Source organism: Scomber scombrus, chromosome 16 (assembly GCF_963691925.1).
Source record: "Scomber scombrus chromosome 16, fScoSco1.1, whole genome shotgun sequence".
Lineage (NCBI taxonomy): Eukaryota > Metazoa > Chordata > Actinopteri > Scombriformes > Scombridae > Scomber > Scomber scombrus.
The window spans coordinates 10,038,438-10,058,419 of record NC_084985.1 but is presented as its reverse complement, the minus strand read 5'-3'; the positions used below and the strand labels follow the sequence as shown (position 1 = coordinate 10,058,419).

The window sequence follows — 19,982 nt, the reverse complement described above, 5'->3', positions numbered from 1 at the left end:
GCCTGTTTTGACAATGTAAGGAGTAGAAAGAATGTGTTCAAATGTAGGGAGTAAAAGTAAAAAAGTAGTAAGAAAAAAGTAAAGTACAGATTCCTGGACAATCTACTGAAGTACAGTAACAAAGTACAAATACTTCCTTACTTCCCACCTCTGGTCAGGAGTCATGAGAACATGACTAAACCACTAATAAGCGCAAACTAATAACGAGCTGGAAAGAAACCGGAATAACAAACTTTCCTGATATAATTGGATCTGTAGATGTACAGAAGAACTGAAATTTATTGTATTAATGTATATTTAAAAAAAACACAAACCCAAAGTGAGAAATCCAGAACAGGCATTTTTAAATTTCAAATAAAACGGTACAAGGTTTTCACAAAGGTGAAATGTTACAACATATTCCCACCCAGCAAATAGACAACAGTATGCTTCTACATTTGATTTAAAAAAGGCTAAGACACATACCATACCATCATTTAAACTTATAAAACTGAGATTGCACCCTGTTATTTTACAAACACCTCCACCAGAGACAGCTCTAATGAAAAAATATGTTGAGTAAAAGTCAAATGAAATGGAGAAGCATGTGCATAAAAGACATAGAGCACGAGTGCCTGGTATTCTACAACTATTTATCAAAAAACAGGGGGTGGGGGGCGTGTCGGGGGTTTCGGGGAATGTAAAAGGAGGAACAGGGGAAACAGGGGGATAAGGGCTCATGATCAACAGTCCAAAATCAGAACTAGGAGCGAGAACGGGAGCGGGAGCGAGATTGGGAGCGGGATTTGGAGCGGGACTCTGAACGGGAGGCGGATCGGGATCGGGATCGGGCTTTGACTGGTGAAGGGGAATGGGATTTAGATTTGGACTTTGATTTAGACCTCGCTCTGGATTTGGATTCAGCGGGGGAGCGGGAACGGGAGCGAGAGCCCCTTTCCGGCTCGCCTCCCTCGTCGTCGCTTTTGGGCGGGTCGCGGCCCTTTGAACCAGATTTCCTGGAGCGATCCTTAATCCCCGATCTAGAACGAGACCTGGAGCGAGAGCGAGATCTGGACCTGGAATCGTCCTTCTTGGTCTTCTTCCCTTCTTTCTTGCTCTTTTTGCTCTTGGGGCTGCGGCTCTTGGGGCTGCGGCTCTTGGGGCTACGGCTCTTGGGGCTGCGGCTCTTGGGGCTGCGGCTCCTGCTGCGGTTCTTGGGGCTGCGGCTCTTGGGGCTGCGGCTCTTGGGGCTGCGGCTCTTGGGGCTGCGGCTCCTGCTGCGGTCCTTGCCCTTCTGAGCTCCGTTGCTGCGCTCCTCTTCCTCCTTCTTGTTCTTGCCGCCCTTATTCTTCTTGCTACGGGATCGGCTGCGAGAACGTGAAGCCGCTCTGTGGGGGGAGAAAATAAATGAATAAAATTAATAAAAATCAAGCAGCAGAATTAACTTTTACATTGAAAAAGTCTAAACAGGACATGGGACATAGGAAGTGCACCTCTAAGACTAAATTCCCCTTAACATAAAGCAGGTCACAGACATGAATAAAAGAAGCTCAAAAATGTTATTTGTTGGTGAAAATAGCACAAAGTATTTCTTGTATCTATCGCAACACACATTTATGTCTGCCATCTTGTGCTCTCAGATTACTAAACTCTAGAAACATCTGGCAGTGAGCCACTGAGGAGTCCATGACACAAACCCAGCAGTTGAGAAGAGCTGTCTCTTAGGGCGGCATAAAAAACCTTTTGCACAAAGCTCTAAACTTATGAATAAATGTCTACATGTCGACTAAAAAAGGTTCCCTGCCCCTTCTTATAAAAAAGTGTAACTGGTTTTCAAGTGTCAATTCCTGAAAGACATAGACACATATATATATATATATGATTCAATCAGAGACTACCAGCTGCTGCAGGGCATACACAATAAATGATCCACAACTGCTGTCACTGTCTGTTTTGTACAAGGCTATTTAGGGAGCAATAACATTTCAAATGCAGTTTTATGAACTGTAACTGCAGTGAAGAGGAAGGTCATTCTATGTTTATACTTAATGGACACAAGGACCATTAAAAGCTTCATAACTTATATAATATGCTCAGGATTCAAAGCAGTCAGAAGCTTGAATCACTGGTTTAATGTTTTACACTGCAGGAGTTCTTCTGAAGTTTTGGATCATATAAATCTGTGTTTTCACACTGCTATGGAGGGAAACGGTCACCACACAATTTTCAAAACGATCCGACAAAAGTACAAAGCTTTCTCAGATCAGTTTATTCTTATCATTGGATGTTAATTTGCACTGCTGAACTACTACAAACACTTGAGTTGCCTGATATGCCCCTTATCTGGTGGACTTTGGACTGCTCACCTGGAGTGGGAGCGGCTGCGGCTGCTGCTCTCGCTACGGCTGCGGCTCTTGCGAGACCTGCGGCTCCTGGAGCGGGACCTGAGAGGAAAAAAACAATGTACATCATATTTAATAAATTAAAAATGACCCACTACACATAACGCTGTGTGCGAAAGCAGTTTCCAACACTAACCTGGAACGGCTGCGGCTGCGAGAGTAAGAACGACGGCGTTTGGCACCAGGCCGGTCCTCAATGAGCCGGATCTTTCTGCCATTCACCTCTGTGCCGTCCAGCTTCTCCAGAGCCCTCTTCATATCAGAGTAGAGCCTGAACTCGATCACCCCTTCATTCCTGCGTCCCTTGTGAGTGTCAGCGTAAGTCACCTCCCCCGCCTGCCTCATGTAGTCCTGCGGGGAATAGAAACACACGCACACAGTGAGCATGTTTATTTTAAAGCTTAACATGTGCGGTAAATTCTCTTTTAATTTTTCTAATCACGTAGTTTTGGTAAGGTGTGGAGTATTCAATGTAACCCTGTTGGAAATGTAACACCACTAAAAACAGTGCTGAAGAACTGTGTGTACTTACATAATCATGTGAAACTGGCTTAACACTTCTAATGCATTACATTTCTAAACTACGTACTCTTAAGAGCTACATAGCAGATATATTAGGTAACATTTCTGCTGTACTATGAGGTGTCTTTGAACATGACTTTCTTTAGACTGGACTGACATATGAAACTGTATGTACGAAAACTGAGCCGCATACCTTCAGGTCCTGCCAGCTGCAGCGGCTGGAAAGATTCTCAACAATGAGCCGATAATCTGTCCTTATCGGTGGACCGTATCTGTCTCGTCCCCAACGTCCATATCCACCTTTCAAGGTAACAAGGAAAGAACAAATTAATGAGGACTTTAAAGAAAAACACAAAAAAACAACAACAAAAAAGCAACTGAGACGGTGCAATTATTCTAAGCTCCAAGCTACTCTCTACAAAAAATATAATCAATATTGACTTGGGAAAAAGGAAACAAAAGGGGAAAAGCAAAAGTTGAAAAATATTACAAAAAAGGAATAAAAATTATTAAGTAGTAAAAAAAAAAAAAAAAAAAAAAAAAAAAAAAGACTTAAAGATTTTTTCTTCCTATAGTATTTATTTAAAAGCCTAGACCTATACAACAATTGTAGCTGTTTAAATTTTGGTTAAAGTTCAATAGGCCTATTGTCTAAATAACAAAAAAAAGAAAATTCAAAATACATAACTGATTGAGGAAGTACTTACGGTGAACTAAAAGCAAGTTTCTAAGCTATCCTATCTAGAAACATTTCACTGTTACAAAACATGTTCTTTTGTCAGGCACCTATAAGAGCTGAACCCACATCTCTTCCTAACCCCCATGGCATCCTCACCACCCGGCCTGGGCCTAATGGGAAAAGCGGTCTTCATTCACAATGGCTCCCTTTTTTGGTCTGCCCAGGGGCCCAGAATGGTCAAACCACACTCTTGGAAAGGGGGGACACCATGGCCAGCAATAGGGGCAGGCAGTCAGCAAAGGACTCTTTCAATTAAAACATTGAGGTTCTTTGTTAAATCTTTACCTTTAAATTGACAATCATTTTAAATAAAATAAAATAAAAATAAAAAAAACTGAATAAGACAATCAATTACAATATATTTGACAATCAAATGGTTATTTTACAGTATTCAAAATTAAAAAAAAACATATATCCCTTTCCATCAGTAAAGCCATTTCCCCCATCACATATTCCCACGTAGCTGCATTGTTTGTTTCACCCAAAAAATTATTTAAAATACATCACATGGAAAAAAAGAAGATATTATTTCATGTCATTGGTGGCTCTGGTGCACACAAATTTGATCACGTTCTGTGCTGATAAGGAAACCGTCTGTTGAGTCTGTAGAAAAGCTGTTTAGTGGTGTGGTGAGTGCTGCTCGTACATCGTCTACCTCGTCTATTTGCAAGACAATACGAAGCAAAACTGCAGCTCTGTGGTGTCCTATACAGAAACTGAGACACGCCTGTATGTTACAAAAGGATCATCAGAAACCTGGATGGCTGACTGAGAGAGAACAATGCTGATGAAATTAAGACAGTCTGGATAAGGGGGTGTGTATGGCTCAGAGACAATAAAAAACTGAAAGAAAGCAATTTAAGCAAGTTAACTTTCAAGTACGAGGACAGGCTGTGCTTGATCATCAGAAATGGAGACAAGGTGCCAGTAGAGCTGGGCGATGCTGACCAAAGCTTTAACTTGTGTTTTTATTTAAATGGCTCGATGTTTAACAGGAAAATGTGACCAAATTGCTGTCTTTATTAAAATACAGCTTTTGTGACCAGAAGAGACAGTATTTTTTGCTATATTACAGTATTATAATAACAAATTTAACATCATCTCCGCTTTCACAACATCTCCCAGCTCTGGGCACCATCTACTGTATCAAAAGCCCCCAGACGTTCCACCTTAAATCAGAGTGTCACCCCCTTACAGTTCCTACCATGATTATTGCGATATGAATTTAATGCACATCAGCCACCAAGGACAAGTTTGAAATTTGTTTTTGTGGACTAGGTAATTTAGGTTCTCTGTAGTGAATGAAATCCCTCAACAATGACATTAAATTAATTATTAATATGAAACGAGAACAAGAATCTTTCCGGATACGTACTCCTTCCGCCATAGCCTCCGTCGCGACGAGGTCCCTTCGTGTGCTCCACAATGACCCTTTCCCCGCACAACTCTTTCCCGTTCAGGTCATAGACCGCATCGTCTGCGTCACGGGGGTCGTCAAATTCAACAAACCCATACCTTTATTTTAAGAAAAAGGAAAAGAAAGGCATAAGTTAAAACACAGATTAAGATGTTTAAATTCACTACAATGCGAAGTATAACTGAGCAAAACAGCAAACTGGACGACACAGATTTAAATAATGTAAATGTCGACGTCTCTAGCGCTGTGAACAATAACCAGGAAATACAACATGCTGTTAGGGGCAGTGTTTCCTTGTTCATGCTTGGTGCCGTTATGAGGACGTATAGTTACATGCAAATTTTGTGGCATTAATGACACGCTGCAAAAAGAGGATGTAAAGCTCAACTTCCTCGTACAATGAGACATAAAAATTGTCACCTGTTATAATCTGTGTGAACTGAAAACACACCCTGGTTCACAGTGTGCATTGCTTTTTTCTTTTTTTAAATTCTTCAGCAAAACCAAGAGGTAAATATTATGAGTATAATTTTTATTGTTTTCCATAAAGGAACCAAAAGGGAGGGAAAACAAACTTGGATGTAGTGTATACATTTCTTAAAATCTGTACAGCTCTTTTCAAATTTACAACGTACTTTACAGGAATAAAATAAAAAACATTTAAGCAGTAAAGCCTGATAAAATATTTGACATGTTGAAAAAAAAAAAAAGTGTGGCATCAATTAATAATTAATTCAGACATGTTTTGAGTTGTGATACATTTTTTAAAATAGTCAGATATCACACAATACTAACAGCTGAAAACTCAAGTTAAATCAATAGATGGCCAAATGATCCAGCCACAACTTGATATTAATTATTTATCAAATAATGCTTTTAATCATTTAGTCCACTTAGCTGAACAGAAAAACTCCACTGGTGTTTATACAAAAGCATCACTGTTTGTTTATCTATCTATATCTGTTGTATTTCTTTCTCTTTATATTGCTATTTGTTTTTTTAAATTGTGCTAATGTTTTCCTTCTCTGCCTTTACAATTATTCTATATGTTATATATATATGTATATGTTATACTACTATTGTTTTGGTTTTATTTCTTTATTCTTTTTTGACGCTTTTTTAATTTTTTACTCTCCACTTTGCTGCTGCAATACTGCAAATTTACCCATCGTGGGACTAAGGAATATCTTTAATCTTTGTAATTTGTCTCGATGTCATTGTAAATGACAGTCACCCTCAATTATCTCTGTATTAATACAGGTTTACGACCACTACTACTACTGCTGCTGCTACTACTAGTATTACTGCAGCTATTTTGGACATGTATTACACAACTGCTTAAATATCACCAGCTATGGATATGTGGAGTCTTGATCATCTTTAAAAAAAAAAAAAAAACAATTTCTGATTTCTTTTACAGACCACACGATGGAGAAACTAATACTACAGTGAATATAATGGTAAGTTGCAGGCCTGTATATAAGGTGCTGCACGTTTAGCAGAGGGCGCCAGTTCCGCCTTTATTAACCAATTACCTCACGTTTTCTACTAAAAGCTTATAGTAAGGTTAATTTTGGGTGCAATGTGTACTTACCGAGCTGAAATCATGTTTATAAACACATGCACATTCAGTCTAATTTTACTCATTGTGACTAAACATGCATTTATATAATAATTAGCTTCACGAACACACAAACACAGAGGCAGTGTGCTACATTGCCACGTCAGATCCGATTTAACCAGATTAAACCACAAAACAGCAACTCAAACTTTAATGTTTCAGAAAGTAGAAATGCAAGTCGATAAAACTACAAACGTGCAATTTAAGCAAAATGTATCGTCTGTTTTTTAATAGTGGTGAAGGTTATTTAGCATAGTGTTAGCATGTGAGGCCTGCTGCAGTCAACAAGGCCCCGGACCAGCATCTCCCCCACCGGTGCGGCCTGCTCAGTCTATCCGCTCCGAACGCACCCAAAGCCGGCTACAAACTCACCCGTTCTTCAGGTCGACCTCCAGGATCTTCCCGTAGCCTTTGAAGAACCGCTCCACGTCCTTCTCTCTCGCCCGGTAGCTCAGCCTACCGATATACACCCTCGACATCCTTGCTAAAAAAGCTCCGCGTGCTGCTGCTCCCGAAAAAATGTGGAGAGGAGGACGCACGAACCGACAGAGGAGGCGCGAGGCTGCGAAGATAAACACACACGCGCGCGCCTCCTTTCATACAATAGGTTGCGAGTACAAAAAGGGGGGGTGGTCTGTTTTTAAATGTGAGTTTTGCCCTGAGCGCTGTCTGACAGGTAACCACAAAATACCAAAAAATACCAGTGAGTGAATAATAAGACTAATCATTTATTTAATAATATGCAGGGTTGTTAAGGTTACTATGGAAATATAATAGGTTACAGATTGCTAGTTACTCAGTTTAAAATGTTATAGGCTAAGTAATGTAACTATTTCAATTACTTGATCAAAGTAATGTAACTTATTACATGAGGACACGTGTGTCTGTGATGATTATCGGTCGGCCAAGATGAATCAAATCAAGAATTCTGTATTACTACATGGTTTATTCGAGCCTGGTTCATGTGTGCATGCATGAGACACTGACAAAGATTTGCTCCAGAGCACAAGGTTCTTATACTCTTACAGATAGGTCAGATATCTTCAGTAAGCATTTTAAGCATAATGTGATACATCCTTCTGGGGCTCTGCCAGCTATTCTGATCTGATATTTGTCATTCGTATACATGTTTTTCTAGACAGGGTGGCTCCTTGAACATCCAAAACAAGACTGCTAGACTCTATGTAAAAATACATTACTTTTGATTACTTTTTCTAATTTTCTAACTAATATTTTCAGCTGTTAGGGTAAATGCACCCATTAGGCACCACAATCTAAGTTCAGATGTTTTTCATGGATACTGTATGGATGTATAAGGGAGATCATTTCTTATAAAGTAAGATTTATCTCAATAAAATAAATAAAAAAACAATTAAGAGCTCTCTTACTAAGACCGAGGTAAAGCAAGTTTAAAACCAAATAAATAGATCAATAAATGTATAAAGTTGCTGTATGCAACTTGCAATATGTCTCTTTTTATGTGCAATGTGTTGCTACAGCTTGTTTAGGTCAATAATATGCAGGGTTGAGAAGGTTACTATGGAAATGTTATAGGTTACAGATTACTTGTTACCCTTTTTATAATGTAATATGTAATGTAACTATTTCAATTACTTAATCAAAGTAATGTAACTTATTACATTTGATTACTTTTCCAATTTTCCAACAAATGTTTTAATCTGTTAGGGCAAGTGTACAAATTAAGCACCAAAATCTATGTTCAGGTGTTTTTCATGGATACTGACATGATTTATAAAGGAGACCATTTCTTATGAAGCCAGATTTATCTCTCATTTGAAAATGTATTAATTAGTTCATGTATTAGAATAGATTTTGGAATATAAAATAAAGATATTTTATGAAAAGTGTCAAAACTGGTACTGTGACATAATTCAAGCCCATGTGTGCTCCTAATAAGCCCACGTCATGATTTATATACAAAATATAAAAAATATTGGTTTCAAAGAATTAAAAACAGCAATATATGTTTTCAGTAACATGTTAAATATTTTAAAAAAATTAGGAAAAAACCCTCCTGAGCAAAATCTTAAAGGTCTGACTTGTCAGATGTAACCTCCTTTGTAATCATCAACATTTCCATAAGTAACAATAATTTAATTTGTTTCCTCTTTAATGGATTACAGTTACATTTATTTTGTAATTAAATAACATAACAACGTAACATGTAACTGGTTACTCCCCAACACTGATGGGGAGAGAGACTGAAGTCAGACCTCTAAGATTTTACTCAGGAAGGTTTTTTCCTATTTTTTTAATATTTAACATGTTACTGAATACATATATTGCTGTTTTTAATTATTTGAAAACAATATATATATATATATATATATATATTAATATTTTGTATAAATCATGACATGGGCTTAAATGGTGTCACAGTACCAATTAAGCCCAAGTCAGACTTTTGACTTTTTTCATAACACATCTTTATTTTATATTCCAAAATCAACATGAACTAATGAATACATTTTCAAATGAGAGATCAATCTTAATTTATAAGAAATTATCTTCTTCATGAATCATGTCAGTATCCATGAAAAACACATGAACTTAGATGTTGGTGGGTTTAGTGGGTACACTTACATTAAAAGCTGAAAACATTGATTAGAAAATTAAAAGTAATCAAATGTAATAAGTTACATTACTTTAAGTAAATGAAATAGTTACATTACTTATTACATTTTAAATAGGGTAACTAGTAATCTGTAACCTATTACATTTCCAAAGTAACCTACTTCTACTTCACACAGCCATTGCATGGTGAGTATTCATATGGTTGTAATCCTCACCCTCACCGGTAGAGGGCGCTAAATTAAACACACCGGACCTTTAATAATCGGTCTTCACCTGCTTGTGTGTGGCACCCTTTACATCCCGGATTTGTTGACCTGTAGCTCCCTGTAGTTGTGCGGTGGGCGGGGTTAACAAACTAAAAACACACTCCACAACACCAGCTGCCATCCTTTACGAGACAGTCACTTATATAAACTCTCAGTCTTAACACAACTTTATCTAAATCATGTCAGCTGGTAAGTGTTAGCATGAGATTTGGAGAAGTAGTGAGCTCAAAAAGTGGCGCACAGATGTAAAACTTTACTTCTTCAATGGGTTGAAGAGCCTGAGGTTGGATTTGGGAGGGAAATAACGGTGTACGACATTAGCCTCAGATTAGCTCACAGTAAGTTGTCCAGTTAAGTTAACAAACCCCGGGGTGTAAGCAGCCATGGAGGGCGCACCTTTCTCAAAATACTCCTGCATCGACTTCATCTTCTCCGTTGTCGGGGTCTGCACCTTCCTGGTCGACTGGGGCTCGGACGTGTGGGTGGCCGCTGAGTTTTACCGCCGAGGTGACTTCTTCTGGTTCGCGGTGCTCGTCGGCCTCATGGTCCTGTCGTCTGTCGTGGTCCAGATGTTCAGCTGGTTCTGGTTGAAGTACGACCAGGAGCTGCCCGGTTTCAGCAGCGGAGGGGGCAGCGGCGTGCACGCCGGGGCAGACACCGTGCTCTGCGGGGACCGAGTCAAGCTGTCCTGCATGTTGCATGTGCTGCAGCTGGGCTTCCTCTGCAGGTACACACACACTCAGTCAGACACATGTGGAAGTGTTATTATATCAGTATAATAATGTCAAACCAATGCAGATAGTTATTTAAGGGTTTTATTGAAAATTAAAAGTAAGATTCACACTTTCTCCAAGTCAGTAAAGTGCCCATGTAAACACTGAAAGGGGGTTTTCCTCTCTGTAATAATTCCTCTTGCTCACACTGACTATTAATAGACCCTCTTCTAATGTGAAGTGAGTAGGGCCACACTCCACAATGTGTCCACACTATCATTTAAAAGTTTATCTGAAGCTGAAATTAGGCTTTAGTAGTTTGAGTGAATCATTTCAAGTGGATACGTTTACAGTCTTTTTTAGTATCAAAGTCCCTCATTGTGTTTCCCTGTTGAACTGTGGTGGAGGTATAGTAACAGAAGGAGATATTTTTGGCACTGAAAAGACTGTAATAATGAAAGATTTCGACTCATTTTGACGATGAGAGATGATTATGGCAAGAAAAACCCTATTTTAAGGTTAATTTGGGAACCAAACTGTTGTTTTAACACTCCTGGACAATAGGCGTCAACTCAAAAAATAGGTATATGTTCATTTAACTGAGGCCCATTGACCATCATTTCCAAGAAAATATATGTAAAACCTGTGGTAATAAATTGTCTATAAAGGTCTAACATAGAATTGGGTCATAAATTATACCTTATCCAACCACACTAGGTCACTTTTGATGTGGGAGAACAGAAGTTGCACAGACAACAAGAGGGTTAAAACAAACCTGTAAACTATTCCTTTAACTTTACTTAAAGTTCATATCATTCAGATATAATAACTTGAGCTTGTTTTCTTGGGGCTGTGAATGCTATAGCGTGACAGGTTTCTCAATAAGTGGAAGTGTTTCAGCAACAGGTTACACGAAACATCGACCGCCTGTCTCTGTGTGTGATGCAAACACACATAAGCCTTCGTGTGACTGTAATAATGTTCCCAAGAGAGATCACTGCTCTGCGTGCCAATAAATTAAAAACAGGATATTCCTTCAGTGTGGCTCAGTCAGTCAAGCAAGCGTGTAATCACTTTAGGCAAGTGCTGTGACCTTAAATTAATTTTAGGTGTGGCGGCAAGTGAATTCATTGCCTCAGGAGAGAAGTAAAGGAAAGAAAATGAACAAATGATGAGTCAGTGAGATTTGGTAATAGCTAAAGATGTGACACAACAGAAGACCCTGAATGCATCACGCCAGATTGTTTTTATTCAACTTTAAGGGTTTGTTTCTCTGCATGGATGTGGTGTGTAATCTTCACTATGCGTTATGTAACCGTCTCTCACACGTTTATCCACGCAGGCACATCTCCGCCATTCGACAAGGCTTCAGGGTTTGGTGGCGGAAACAGGAAGGGTCAGAGTACGCCGTTTACCTGACACATGACCTCAGCATGCTGCGGCTCATCGAGACCTTCTGTGAGAGCGCTCCTCAGCTCACCCTCATGATCTACGTCATGTTGCGCACCAACAACGCCAGGACCGTACAGTGTGAGTTCTCCTTTGTTATATTTGCTTCCTCCGCACAAGGTAGAGCAAATAAAAGCTGTCACGCACGATTGAGAGCAGTATTTTAATTTATCAATACCGGATGCAACATTTACGTGTATTTAACTTTAAGACAGGCTGCGATGTTTGCATGCTTTTCCTTTAAGAGCAGGATGAGACATGACAGACACATGATCAATGAAATGCTTTGTGATTCCCCGAAACACATGTGAGGAAGGTGCTGTAGGTTTTAGAGTGACTTTAGAGGGTGACTTTAGTCATGATGGGTTACCATGTGAAGAAAAGATTGTCACACAGCTGCGGTTGTAAATCTGGGTTATGGTAAAAATGTGTGATGTTCACTTCCTGTAGGTTTTTACACTGATGGTTTGACTTCCGTTTTTGCAGTTGTGAGCATCGCTGCATCAACCACTTCTATTGTGTGGATGGTGGTGGACTACCACCGCTCCCTGCGCTCCTTCCTCCCAGATAAGGCCAAGCAGGGCTGGGGTTCCTCCTTGGTCTACTTCCTGTGGAACTTGCTGCTTATCGCCCCGCGTGTGGCTGCCATCGCCCTCTTCTCCTCTGTCCTGCCCGGGTACATCGCTGCCCACTTCCTAATGATGTGGGTTGTCTTTGTTTTATGGGCCTGGCGACAGAGGACTGACTTCATGGACAGTGCTGGTGGGGAGTGGCTCTACCGGGCCACCGTAGGGCTGATTTGGTACTTCAGCTGGTTTAATGTAGCGGAGGGTCGGACCCGTGGCAGGAGCATCATCTACCATTCCTTCATGGCCATAGACGGAGGAATCCTGCTGACCACTTGGTGGTGTTACAGGGACCCTGTTCTGAGTCAGTCGTACGCCCTCCCTCTGCTCATCACACTGCCTCTTAGCTACCTCCTGGGCCTGCTCTTCAAGGCCCTCTACTACTGCTGCTTCCACCCCAAACTCTGGAGACCCCTGGCGAGGGATCCAGGACTGCCTCATGATTTGCCGGATGCAGAAGTGTCTTTCAGAGTCTTTTCCATCCAGGACAACACAATGTCCTCCCAGCACCTCAACAGAAGGATGGCCTGCCATGCTTCTAATTTTTTTAACTCAGATCAAGGAGTCGATAGAAACACTGATAGCACAAAGAATGCCGAGTCATCACGTGTGTGATGTCTGACTTTGTGTGTGTTACTGCCAATAATGTACTTCTTATAACTGTAATTGAATGCAACAGTCTATCTCTACACCGTCTCCTTCCTCTTTGATCTCCAGATGATTTCATCAGATGCTCACTATAGTTTGAGTCAGAATACTGGCTCTAAAAAAGTACTTGAAAGTAGGAGTGGGAAATATGAATGAAATCCTATTTGAATTCTTTGTATTTTATATATTGCCATATCAGCATACTTATACTGGGATACGTCACATTACTGGACAATCAATTGAAAGACTGTTAAAGTAAATTAAAATAAGATAACCAGACAGGAATGTCTGTTTATGACTAAAAAAGCTAATTGAATACCTGATTAATCCAGGTATGTAATCACATTGATGCCAAATTTCTATCAAATTTCAATATTTCCATAAAGCCTGTCCTGCATTGATTTGCATCATTGCCACATACATATTAAAGGGTGTTTATAGTCTCATATCTCTCACCTCTACAGTATGATGATTTAATGTACTCATTTATAAAGTTATAACGTTAATATTAATGTGTATTTGATACATTTTCTACAAAGCAAATTTCATATCTTTTCATATGAAGTGAATTTTTACATGTGAAATAACTAAACTTTTCATATATTCAGTGTGACCAAGGGTATGTTGTTGCTTTTTGTTTGTATATGTAAATACGTTTTTGAAACAATAAAATCTAAAACTAAACACATTTAATAATAAATAGAATAAATACTCAAATGGTAATAAAATATGATTTGCTACATTATCTGTTCAAGTTTGAATTTTGGGTTTTGTAAGCCTGACAGTCCTGTTCATTCTCTATGTAGTTGATTCAAAATGTGTGAAACTTTTACATGACGAGAAGCCGTATCCAAATGTGTTTTTTAGGGTCATGTAACAGCTGCTACCACTGAAACCCTGCTGAGGGACTTTGAATGTTGATTTCTACCTTTTTTAAGCTTTTCTTTTCATATACTGTATATTTTCTATGTCCAGCTATTTGAGACCACATGAAATGGTTATTTGTTTGATGAGATGATATTTATGGTGTAAAACCAGTTCCAAGTCCAGTGGTAAACCTACATACATGTCTGGCACAAATCCTGATGTTAATCCTGCTCACTCGTCCAGTGTTTGTTTATATGGTTAAAACGCCAAACGTCTCTGTTTACTTTAGTATCAGTTTAGACTTTAGTCAGCATTATTCTAGAAAGAAACAGTTTTATTTAAATCTCTTGTGGTATCGTAAAAAAATATTCAAGTTTCACATTCACTACTGGTTGTTAATCTTTTACCTCATTTACATTGTGCAATTATTAAAGTTGAATTACTGTTTCATTATGTCTTCTGTTTTTTTTCTGTGGGGTCTTTTGTCTCATAGTTACATGATGACACACTGCAAACAGCCTATTTTCATGATGACTTTTTATAGCACAAAAACTTTATTTTAACACAGGAATTTCCTAAACTGTGACACAGTGACAGCTGCCAGTGGGATTTCTAGTAATTTGAAATGCTTTGAGGGTGTAACCCTTTAGTTTTCTCCCTCCTCCTTGGAGGGAGGGGAGGAAGGAAGGGGAGGGCTTACACTTGTTTTAACAGTGAACTTTGGCACTTGACTTACTTTCAGTTTTCTCCGAGATAGTGAGCGAAGTGTAAATGCCTCTGTTCTGCAGGCAGTTTCATGTCTAGTTTGACAGACACTATGGATGGATTTAAGTATACCTGGCTGGACTTCCTCCTCACTTGTGTTGGTCTGGTGTTCCTGCTGCTCGACATAGTGCTGGATATCTGTGCCGTTGTGTCTTTCTACGAGGAGAAGAACTATGTGTGTCTCGGTATCCTGGTGCTGTTTCTGGTGGGCTCGTCAGTTCTTGTTCAGGCCTACAGCTGGCTGTGGTATAGCTTTGATGACTCTGAGAGGAAAACAAAAGTTGAGAATTGCCTGAATTGGAGACAACTCAAGCTGCTTCATGTTTTCCAGCTGGGAATCTACTTCAGGTTGTATAAATGTTTGTGTTCAAAGTGCCACAGGCTGTGTGTTTTCATCCTTCTGTGCTCTGTGGTATGTGTTCAGAGCTGTGTTTGTGTGTGTGTGGGAATGCAGGGAAGAAGCACATAGTTTCTATTCTCACATGTTGCTTTACACACAGCTGCACCCTGACTACTCCACCCATTCATGGAAATATTTCTATTTACTGTAAAGGCAAAATGTGCTATCTGAGAACTGAATGGAACACTGGAATTCAAACTGCACTGTTGCACCATGAGTCCACTTTTGGTTTGGGCATGCAGCACACACTCTTGTAATTTTTTAGCACCGTCATGCTCATGAGGGCACAGCTGGGTTAAGAAAACATTACATTCACTAATTTTCTTATATAACAAAATCAGTTTCATTTCCTCTAAACATGATACACACCGTTTTTAGTTTCAACTGTAGTCTTTTGATGTGTGTGTGGTGTAATTTTCTTTATGTAGATGTCCTTTTTGTGACTACAATGACTCAGAAGCAGGAAAAAACAAGTTATATACAGTTTCCTTGTAAACAGTAGATAATGTGATTAGATTTTGAAGCGCTGTGGCGCCTAGAACTCATTATTCTGAGTAAAACTGGTTGTTTGTTGAAACTAAAGCTGCACCTTTTGATGCATTAATACCTTAGATGTGAAATTAAACTGGATATGTTTTGGATAATTTTGTAACTGGATATGTTTATTTAAGTGTGTGTTCTCAGCTATACTTATCAGTTTCTATCCCACAAACCTTTTCTTCTCAGGCATGCAGGTGTTGTGGAGATGTCTCTACGCCGCTTCTTTTCTGAAGACCCTAACACTGAAGGTTTGGCAGCACACCTGAGCCACGACCTCAGCTTGCTGCGGCTCATAGAGACGTTTTCAGAGAGCTCCCCTCAGCTCGTCCTCATGCTCACTCTCACCCTGCAGCGGGGTGAACTGAGTCCTTTGCCAGGTGAGATATGTTAATCATGTCTGAAAGTTACATCTGGGTGCAATTGTGTGTCTTCGTGTGTGATAGATTTAGACATGAGTGACTCATTAAGGGAAAATGTTTCAGCTATTATTAAATTAAAGGTCAGATTAATGTGCACAGACGTGGCTCTGTTGAAGACTACTCTGATATCAGATAAAAGGCCTAGTGAGGCGCCCTGAATGTATTACTTCAATATGATTTACAATCCCTTATTTGAAGGGTCATTCATCCAAATTCACTGGTGTAATATACACTAAGTACATTTACTGAAGTGCTGTATTTAAAGGTCCAATTAGATATGCTTTTAATTCATTTTGTTTTCCACTTTTCTGAGTGAAATACTTTTTGTTCTGCTACATTAGACCTAACATTACAGTTGACCACTGTAGTTAGTAGTTGATGTTAGATGCCGATGCTATTTTCTCTCTTATTCGCAGTAATATCTAACCATACTAAGTACACATTTCCGGAAAACAGTGTCCTGGTTATTCTGGAGAAATCATAGAAAACACTGTTTTTTTAACCAAAAATATCCTAGATGATAACTGTTAACAAACCAAAGGAGCTTTAATAAAACTTTTGTGAGTTTTTTATGCAAAATATCTGCAACATACTGGAATAGACAATGCTGCTGAATTTAAAATTTGATATTCAAATGTTGTGAGCAACAACAAAACTATCTGCATGGCATGACCAGATACTACTAGAGATTGAATTTTTCTTTACTGTTGGTGAACTTAGCCTTTAAAAACAGCTATATTGAGGATTTACCCAGAGTTCAAAGCAAACATAACAATATCCTCACAGTATAATGGTAATCCTTGTCTCTTCTGTTGAGTCCAGTACTGAACTAAATGTTTCTTCTGACCAGGAGGAAACAGGTTTTGCTGTTGCTTCAGTTTTCTTTTTGAGCTATTGTAACTTTTCTCATGGTGTCCTCTTATCTTTCTCAGTGTTGAAGGCGCTCGGGTCAGCCTTAGCCATCGCCACCAGTGTGACCATGTACCACCGCTTCATGCGCTCCTTCCTGCCCCAGAAGGCGAAGCAGGGGCCCCTGTCCTCGGGGGTCTACTTCCTCTGGAACCTCTTGCTCATCGTGTCTCGCCTCATCGCCCTCGCCCTGTTCGCCTCTGTTCTGCCCTGCTTCATCTTCACCCACTTCATTTGCTCATGGCTGGTTTTTTTCTTCTTCATCTGGCGTAGCAAGACCGAATTCATGGACAGCCCTTGTGGAGAGTGGCTTTACCGGGCCACTGTGGGCCTCATTTGGTATTTTGACTGGTTTAATGTGGGCACGGGGAAGACAAGGAACAAGACTATGATCTATCATGGGTGCATGCTGGTTGATATCACCGTCCTCTGCAGCTTGTGGTGCTGGAAGATGAGCACAGACCCACCTTATTTTCAAATCCCACAGTTGTATGCTATAATCACAGCCGCCAGTGTTGTTTTAGTTTATATTTTTGGTCTCTTATGTAAAATAATATATTACAAGTTTTGCCATCCAAGCCTCACCAAAGACGAGTTAAAAGAGGGCCCAACAGGACAGGGACTAGTTATTAATGGAGATGAGGTGGACAATTTAGTCGCTATTGGAATCGCCACAGATGTTACAGATCGCAGCATGTCGAGCCCAGCACCCGAAGTTAGACACTACAATAAAAGAATGAGGAAGTTGGCCGAGAACTTCTACGCCTCCTGACCTGCATCACTTGACATCCACCGGACAAAGAGGCCAGATTGAAACTGAGTCATGCAACCATCAGTCAAGCAGCCTTTGTTAACGTGATCACTGGGCTGTGTGTGGGATGGTGGACTATGACACAATCTCATGGGAGATGACTTCAGTTCACATCCAACCTGCTGGATTCTTGTAATCCTTCTCTGCACTGTCTGAACTGCTGCTGCTGTCTACCAAGGCACATAAAGCTGGCAATTATTATTTATTGTTTATTTTTATTTTTATTATCAATAACTGATTTATTTGTTGATAGACTAACATTTTATTAAGGCTGCCTTAAAAGAAGAATACTCACATGCTCATATGTACATTGAATGTTATTGGTCACTATAATAGTTCATTTTGTCCATAATAGTGCTGCAACTAATGATTATTTTCAGTATTGATCAATATTCCATGAAATGTCAGAAAATGGTTACAAAAAAAGTAGTAATCAGTATTTCCCAAAACTTTAGATGAGACACCCTTAAATTTCTTCTTTTATCCCAATCAAACAATTCACAATCCAAAGATTATTTATGTTTATTATCATAAACTTAATATTCACATTTGAGAAGCTGGAATCAGAGGATTTTTGACTTTTTTCTTTAAAAAAAGTCTCAAAACGATTAATCAATTATTCAAACAGTTTATTAACTAATTAATTTAATAGTTGGCCACCAAAGAGATCCCCTCCTGGTACTGTTGGCCAAAGTCCTCAGTCCTCTCTCTGTGTTTACTGTACAGACGGAGCTCATACTTGAACTTTGCACTTTAAAAAAACCCCAAAACAAACTCCCCAGCTTTATTCAAATTTTCCCCCTAGACTTAGAAAATATCACCTTCCACACTAATATCTCAAAATAATATAACAGCTTTGAATTTGTACAACTTATTTCATCAATGGAACGGGAATTTAACATGTTGTACTATTTTAAACTTTATATGTTTACTATAATGAACATAATATTCACCAAATGGCACACTAGAAAAAAAGTTTATCACTGACATGAAAAGTTATTAATACTGACTAAATGCAGCAGGCACATGAATGCTGAAATAAAATATAAACCTGAGATGAAAAAAAAAAAATTGACTTTTACACTCACTTCCAAAAAGTTCACACTACTACTACTAATAACTCCACACCCTTTATTTATCCATTTCCCCACCCTATTCATTTTCACCCAGCCAATCAAAGCTAATCTGAGGCTTCATGTACATATGGAAAAGTGAGTAATGTATTAAAATAGAATTGAAAATGTGTCAGTTCTTCCACAATAGAAACAATTGTTCTTAAGCTTGGTTTTACTTGAAATGTAAAGAAAGATTATATTTATACTAATATTTGTAAGTTTATTTTTTTATCCTTGATTATGAGTTTGTAATAAAGTTAATTATGAATATATTTGTATGTTGATTATGTAATAAATTGTGTTTTTGTAAATGGAAAATAACTTTTTGCACTAAGAAATAAAAAAACAACCATTCTTGTACTCAGGTGAGTCTGAAACTTTTCAAAATTTATTTACATTGTATTGAGTGTCTCAGGTACACAGGAAAACCTTACAGGGGCTGCGTCGAGGTCCCAAACAGCTACGGTGGAGTGTGAGGGGTGGCGGGAGGGCGAAGGGGGTTGGGTGGGGGATAGTGATTATTGTACTTAAATTAGCTTTGATTATTATGATAGTGTTCAATTTACAGGATCACATTCAGGCTTCTCTACATTTCCCTATGTAGCCTCACAGGTCCTTGACGATGAGATGAAATACATTTTAACAGAATATATATTTTGAAAAAAACAAAAACAGACAGCACATTAAAAATAACAGTATTTGGCATTGAGGGGAAAAACAAAAAAAACAGAGGATATTTTAAGAATATAGCCCCTAAAACATTGCATGGTCATATTAGACAGCCATGGTATACTCCAAAAAAAAAAACAGACATGACATGCAGACACAATAAAAGAAAAAACACATTCAACAAGCTAGCTCCAAAAAAAATGCAGATATGGTCTCTCAATTCCCCCCCCCCCCCAAAAAAAATGTGAGTCAGGATTGATTGATTTTTCCCGTGGATTCACGTAGGTAGTACAACACTGAACAAGCACAAGCACGCCTCGTTAAAAAGCTGCTTTTCAAATCTAGTAATCTGATCTGCATTTAAAAAAAATGCCATGTTACTGATTGTGATTGTCTCTAAGCGAAGCAAAGTGTTTCACAGCAACGTAAAAATAAACGTAATCCCCTTTTTCCCTTCCTCCAAGAGTCTTAACACAAAGCAGACATGAGTTTTTTCTTTTAGAGAAATTA

General features: G+C 39.0%; 3 protein-coding genes across 6 annotated transcripts; 2 read left to right on the top strand and 1 right to left on the bottom strand.

The window, feature by feature from the left end:
- Positions 1–320: 320 nt before the first annotated feature.
- Positions 321–7,215, bottom strand: srsf4 (serine and arginine rich splicing factor 4). 4 transcript variants are annotated; one of them, XM_062435308.1, is made up of 6 exons: positions 7,053–7,215; positions 5,018–5,157; positions 3,097–3,203; positions 2,518–2,732; positions 2,346–2,423; positions 321–1,367 (listed from the first exon to the last, which is right to left on the bottom strand). In XM_062435308.1, exons 1-6 carry the CDS (start codon positions 7,157–7,159, stop codon positions 743–745), a joined length of 1,272 nt encoding a protein of 423 aa, XP_062291292.1. In that variant the 5' UTR covers positions 7,160–7,215; the 3' UTR covers positions 321–742. The 4 variants fall into 4 exon arrangements, with proteins under 4 accessions (XP_062291292.1, XP_062291293.1, XP_062291294.1 ...); XM_062435309.1 differs by lacking the exons at positions 5,018–5,157; positions 7,053–7,215 and adding an exon at positions 3,690–4,955; XM_062435310.1 differs by lacking the exons at positions 5,018–5,157; positions 7,053–7,215 and adding an exon at positions 3,739–4,955.
- A 2,709-nt stretch (positions 7,216–9,924) lies between these two features.
- xkr8.3 (XK related 8, tandem duplicate 3) lies at positions 9,925–14,275 on the top strand. The gene is made up of 3 exons (XM_062435307.1): positions 9,925–10,268; positions 11,597–11,784; positions 12,190–14,275. Exons 1-3 carry the CDS (start codon positions 9,925–9,927, stop codon positions 12,942–12,944), a joined length of 1,287 nt encoding a protein of 428 aa, XP_062291291.1. The 3' UTR covers positions 12,945–14,275.
- A 323-nt stretch (positions 14,276–14,598) lies between these two features.
- LOC133997034 (XK-related protein 8-like) lies at positions 14,599–19,128 on the top strand. The gene is made up of 3 exons (XM_062436587.1): positions 14,599–14,957; positions 15,736–15,926; positions 16,901–19,128. The coding sequence occupies exons 1-3, from the start codon at positions 14,641–14,643 to the stop codon at positions 17,647–17,649; spliced, it is 1,257 nt and encodes a 418-aa protein (XP_062292571.1). The 5' UTR covers positions 14,599–14,640; the 3' UTR covers positions 17,650–19,128.
- The last annotated feature ends 854 nt before the right edge of the window (positions 19,129–19,982 follow it).